Source organism: Athene cunicularia (genome assembly GCF_003259725.1).
Source record: "Athene cunicularia isolate RWA chromosome 13 unlocalized genomic scaffold, athCun1 chr13_part1, whole genome shotgun sequence".
Lineage (NCBI taxonomy): Eukaryota > Metazoa > Chordata > Aves > Strigiformes > Strigidae > Athene > Athene cunicularia.
Genome location: NW_020799117.1, coordinates 19365915 through 19371918, shown reverse-complemented (window position 1 = coordinate 19371918; position 6004 = coordinate 19365915). Strand labels below are relative to the sequence as shown.

The following is a 6004-nucleotide window of genomic DNA, read 5'->3' as shown; positions in this document are numbered from 1 at the left end:
AGCGGTGAGTGTGGCCAGTGCGGCTCGGCCCGGGGCTCGGACCGCGGCGCTGGCCTGCAGCGACATCGGGGGGTCCCCTTGCCCCAAGGGCGCTGCTGAGGGGGCGGTCTGAGGACTGATTTCTGGCTTGACGGTGTTGGTGTTTTCTGGTTGTTTTAGAGCCCCCGGTTGTCAGGATGGACGGCCCCGAAATGGCTGGGAGCGAGGAGGAAGGCAGCAGCCCCTGCCCGGCCTGGTGCCCCGCTATTCCGTGCTGGAGGCAGTCACCTGGGTGAGGAGCAGCAGGCAGGGCCGGGTGTCCCTGGCCAGGAGGAATGTCGCCAGAAGACCTTGGGGGGGTGAAGGGGGATGGGAGCTGTGGACGCTGCAGGAGCCCCCGGGGAGGAGAGCTGTGGTGGGAGGCTCCCCGAAATGGAGCTGTGGGCAAGCTGCCGCAGGGAAACAGGACAGAAGGAGAGAGTGGGGCTATTTTCCTTGACTTGTGTCTTCTTTTCTTCAGGGAGCACTCGGTGCACTTCTTCTGCAGCTGGTCAGACAGATCTCATGGCTGAGATCGCTGCCGGATGCCAGGAGAGAGCACAGATCTCCCTGGCTTTCTTCGTTGCCCTCTCAGCAGACAGGTTAGCAGCTCTGGCTTGTGAGAAGGGGCTGTGGGAGGGCCCGGCTGTTGGACAGGATTGCTGCTTCATGATATGTTAACTAAGACTGGAAGAGAGCTGTTGAGAGAAGCTGACAGCCAGTTTTCAAGCTCTCTGGGAAGAGTGAGGGCTGGTATCTGTAAGGAGAATCTCACTGTTTCTTAAGGATTTGATGCAATCCCATTTTTCATCCCACATGCCCTTACCATTGTTTTCTATTATGGATTCCACTTCCTGAACCTCCCTCCTGCTTGGCTTTGTGGTCAGAGCAGAGAAGGACACTGGGTAGATAAACAGACCAGTGTTGTCTCCTAAAGCAGACGCTGCACAGCTAACGGGAACTGTTTTGTACTCTGTATTTCAGTGGAGACTGAAGCCTCAACCAGCTGTCCTAGGGCACAGCTGGGGTCCCACTTCCTGCAGAAAGCAAGTCCAGAGGTTACACTAGAGAATTCATCCTCGAGCATCCCCTCAGGGCAAGGAGAGAGCCAGCCCTGGGCAGAAATAGGTATGTGCAATGTGCTGGTGGTCAGAATACTTGTGGTAGAAGGACTTCTGAGTCTGAATTTCCTGAAGGCAAAGCTAGGAGCTAAGGAGCGTATAGCCATTTATTGACACTTGAAGAGGTAAGTTAGAGAAGAAAGACAGAACTTAAGAGAGATGAGTCAAGAGTCCAGAGACAGGAGGGAAAAAATCTCCTGAAGGCAGGTAGCAGCCTGTGCTGTCACTGCTGGAGCAGGCATCAGCCTTACCAGTACTGGGCTGCCTTAGTGACCTGATTACAGCATCCGGTTTCTGTTCTTTTATTGTGGACAGATGTTTGCAGTCAGAAGACTTCTGGCAAATAGTGCACCAATGATCTGGGAGATTTGTAACACAGTGTGAAACTAAAGGAATTCTCTTCTTCCGGGAAGATGAGGATGTATTTCCAAGCAGTTATGCTGTAGATAAGACAGTGGAAGGAGGTATTAAAGACACTCTTATTAAAATGAGTTTTATAAAAAATGGGAAGATAAAAATAATTGTATTCTTACCCAGAAAAGCATGTCCTATATGTCAAATTCTTGTCAAGATTCAGTGAGGCCTACAACAGGGCTACTCACTGGATGTATAAACACTAATAATGGCTTCAGGAAAATTATTAGAAGCAGGAAGCCTGATGGATCAGGTAGTAAAGGGGACCACATATGATCATGGTGTAGAAGAGGTACATAAAAAAGCCAGTGCACAGATACTGGCCAGATAATGTAAGGTGTGGCAGAAGAGGTCAGAGGGGTTCCCCATTCTTTACTTTCTTCCAGATTTTTTGTTTTCTTAAATGCTGTTTTAAGCTACTGCCCTTCACTGCTTATTAGACCCATCTCCTGCCAAAGGTTACCATCCCCATCATTTGGCAAATGAAGCATTTTGTTTCCATGTCTCCTAATTAGCTCCAGGAAAACAGCCAGGTTAATTTACCTAAACTGCCAATTAGACTGTTTAACCCATCTGCTTTTGCCTGGAGCATATTAAGAAGCACTCAGACACACTGCCTCACTGGCAGATAACTGGACATGGACCTCTGGGAGAAGTGGTGGGGAATAAGTGGAGACAGTGATGCCTTCACTTGGCACTGCTGAACATTCAAGGAGTGAATGTGTGTCTGTGTCTGACAGTTTCCTACTGAGAGTCAATAGAAAGAGCTTTTAGGCAAACTGATAAATTGAACAGTGACAAGTCACCAAGGCCACATGCTTTTTGTTCAGATGTTCTTCAGAAGCTATGAAATTGTTGGGCCTCTAATGATGATGTGTAACCCAATGCTTAAGTCTGCTGTATGATCAGAAGAATGAACACTGACAAACTGGATGCTGGCTTTTAAAAAAGCGGCTTGTTTGAGCTGCAAAACTGGAAAAAAAAAAGAAAAAAGGTAATACTAAGTTGATAGAAACTGTGTTAGTGTTATAGAATAGAGATGTTAGATACCTGGAGGAGTGTGCTATATCAAAGAATCAAAGGTTTTAGGAAGCCATTTCTCAGGCCAGCTTGCTCCATTGCAGAGACTTAAGAGGGTTGTAAATCTATTAAGAGTTCTTTGGAGAAGCCAACAGGTATGTGGAGCAAGATTAGCCAGCTTTTAGCTTTCTGAAAATCTTTCAGCTAGGACCTAAAACAAAGCTATCTGGAGAAATAGAGCTGATGTGAGGGAAGGCAGAGGGGCTACTCTTGGACTACTAACTCCATAAAGTACAAGAAACCATTTTCACAGTGGAGAGCCCTTACTGGTGGATTCCCTTAAGTCCTTTGTTGAAACCTAGGTTTGTTCAGCACAGTCAGCAGTGATTTGGAAAAAAAGAAGTGATGAGTGAGGTGACAGAAGAAACAAAAGTAAAAAAATTATTCAGGACAGTCAAATCTGAAAGTCACAGCAAACAATTGCACAAAAACTAAAACCAGGTTAATTCCAAGGTAAGTTAAATTAGTATACGCAGGAGAATGTAACTGTAAATACACATACAGAATGAGGAGTGTCAAATTAATAATTACATTGCAGAGGGAATATTTAAAGTCACCATGGATATGTTTTTGATAAGGTTAAGTCAGCACTCAGCAGCAGTGAGGCCAATTAAATGTTAATTACTGTAAAGGAAGGAACTGAGGACAAGACAGTATCATAGGTTTGTGTAAGTCTGTGATGCAGCCACAGCTTCAACACTAAAGAAAAGACTGTCTTAAAAAGAGGAACAAAAATGGCACAGAAAAGGATGACAAGGAGACAATTACATACAAAGAGAGGCAGACTTCAGTTTAAGAAAGAAGCGGCAGAGGGTGTGCTCTGTGAAACAAGAAGTGTTGAAGGAAGGTGAATAAGGACAAGATTTTTCATAATACCCATATTAATAGGCAGCACAGAAATGGTCAGGTAGCAAGTTTGAAAAAAAGGCAAAAGGCAGTAGAAATTTGGCCAGGGCACAGGTAAATTGTGGAACTCATTGCTACGGGCCAGAAGTATAAATGGGATCCAAGAAGTGATTGGGTAAAATTACACATTCAAATTAGACTTGATTAGTCCAGTCAAAACCTCCTGCTCAGAAGATCACAGAACAGATGATTGCTGGAAAGTTCTGCCAGGAAAAGCGTGACTTGATAATCCCTGGTTTTTACCCTTTCTACCCAAGCATCTACAACTGTCAGTTGTCAGAGATAATAAATGTCAGAAATAATTTGATTTTGCTCAATACATAAGTCCACAGGTTACATTCTCACATTGTGCTGTGCATCCATTTTGTGGGAATTTATTGAGAAAAGACAGAGTGAAGAGATTCAGTTATTTTCGCTGAAGAGTCTGAAAAAAATGCATAGTTTTGTAATGTGAGAACTGTGAATCTTTCCGTGGAACGTTTCAAAGTGAAGCTTGGTGATGCCTTGGTGATACCTTCCTCTCGGAATATGTTTTGATTTCTACAGAAAAAGCTGCCTACGGTTTAGGATTTTTTTTTTTGGGGTGTTTAGCTACGGAAAGAGAATGAGGCTGGCTAAATCAGAATGCAGCAAGAAGCTGGGGAGAGCAGAAGGGAGGGAAGGACAGACGCCTGGCAGATGATACAGAGGATCTGGTAGCAAAGTCTTGCCATTAGAGAAGAGACCTCCAGAACTTGGGGTGGAGCAAATTGTACCTTCACTTCTCCAGTTTGCAGTTGGCAAAGGACCTTCTAGAGAGAATTCCATGTCCTCATCCTTCCTTTCAGTGTTTCAGTTAATTTCCAGACTTGCTTGTGCTGGTCTACATGTACAGGGACAATCTGCTATTGCTGTCAGCTACTTCGTTACCTCAAATAGCAAAGATCTTTGTGATGGATCCAAACATCCCAGCTTTGCAGATGAGCCGTTCCAGTTTTAACATAACACAATATGATAGAATATATTACTTTTAGTGTGTTTAAAAAGAAAACTTTAGGAAATTCATTTAAAAGTTGCCTTAAATAGCATTCTGGATATTACTGTCAGCAAGTCCTCAGCTCCATGATCGCATCCTATTTTTTTCATGCAATTCATGCCTCACTCAAAGCTTTTTTGCCGAAAAGTTAAAGGCACATAGTGAACAAGCAGGTGATTACAGCCAGTCTCAGTGTTATAGCAGCTGAATGCTACCCTGGGGAGTTGTATTTTACCCCTGGCAGAACTGTAAAATTCGTTATTTCAATTCTGAGATTACAGACATTTCAGAAGTGTGTTTTCATTTCAGAGCACAATGAAACCAATTGGAAACACTAAAATTTTCCATGAGGCAGAAATCCTGGATTTTGTCCAGCTCTTGTTGTGAATTAATTCTTGTGAAGCATTTGGATGTTTTGGGATGAGCAATCTAGACTGTCTATGAGAAGATTATTAATTTCTCATTTGGAGCTAGCTTTGAGCAACATTTGATTAGTACAGGATGAACAGTGGGGAAATACCAAATATTTATTAGCTGCTGAATATGTGAGCGTCGGGCATCCAGAGCACTGGAAGCTGCGAGATTGCATGGAAAAAAGGATGCACAGTCATGTTACATCATAGCACATGTTTGAAGAAGTAGAAATAAGGTTTAGCAGAAAATTCCAACTGTTAGCAGCTTTTGTGTGCTTTGAACATATAGCCTTAAGAATAATTTAACATGGTTCTGTGTGTGCAGTATAGCAGTGAATTTGTTCAAATCCTAGTTCTTATGAAGTTCTGCTGAAGCTTGACTGTTCTTTGGGAAGTAAGAAACAAACAGTTGGGGTGAACTTGTATTAACTAATGTCAGATTGAAGGTTAATCTAAACTGGTCATCTCATTCTGCTGAAGTGGGATGGGATTCTTTGCTCTGGAGGTTGCTTTTATTTCTCCGTTTACTGCTGAAGGAACCTAAGCAATGTGTTTAGATTGTGTGCCTAGTATTGAGACAGCTGCTCTGAGACAGGAGAGTCTTAAAAATCATGATATCCATGAAGAGATTTGATTTGAGGCTTGCCCTTTTCCCTTTCAAAGGGAAATTCCAAGAGAATTCAATAATCTAGCTCTTCAGGAGATGGGACTAGGTGTCAGGATCAACTGGTCCCTGTGGTTTTTTCCAAATGACTCCCCAGGAGTGGTTTGCTCCCCTGGAGTGGTAACTCTGATATGGGGAGATTACTGGGATTTGAGTGAGGAGAGGCTCCCAGTGGTAGAGGGGCATGAAATGGTTCTGGACGCTGATAGAACTCAGAGTTAGTTTTTGGGTTTTTTTCATGGGGTGGTGGTTTGTCCAAATTACAGTCTGTTTTCTCAGTAAATGACAAATCTCTGATTTAAGAGTAGATGTCTATACAAAATGTAAAGTTTATTGAAAGTATGAATGTACTAATGTTGTTTAAACAAATATT

At 43.3% G+C, this 6004-nt stretch overlaps 1 protein-coding gene across 1 annotated transcript in view; it reads left to right on the top strand.

Moving 5' to 3' along the window:
* The window catches only part of DELE1 (DAP3 binding cell death enhancer 1), a 22572-nt gene that overhangs the window by 363 nt on the left and 16205 nt on the right, over positions 1-6004 (top strand). The window contains exons 2-4 of the mRNA XM_026858556.1: positions 114-271; positions 500-620; positions 1003-1146. Coding sequence (XP_026714357.1) covers positions 114-271; positions 500-620; positions 1003-1146 — 423 coding nt within the window. The remainder of the gene's footprint in view (positions 1-113; positions 272-499; positions 621-1002; positions 1147-6004) is intronic.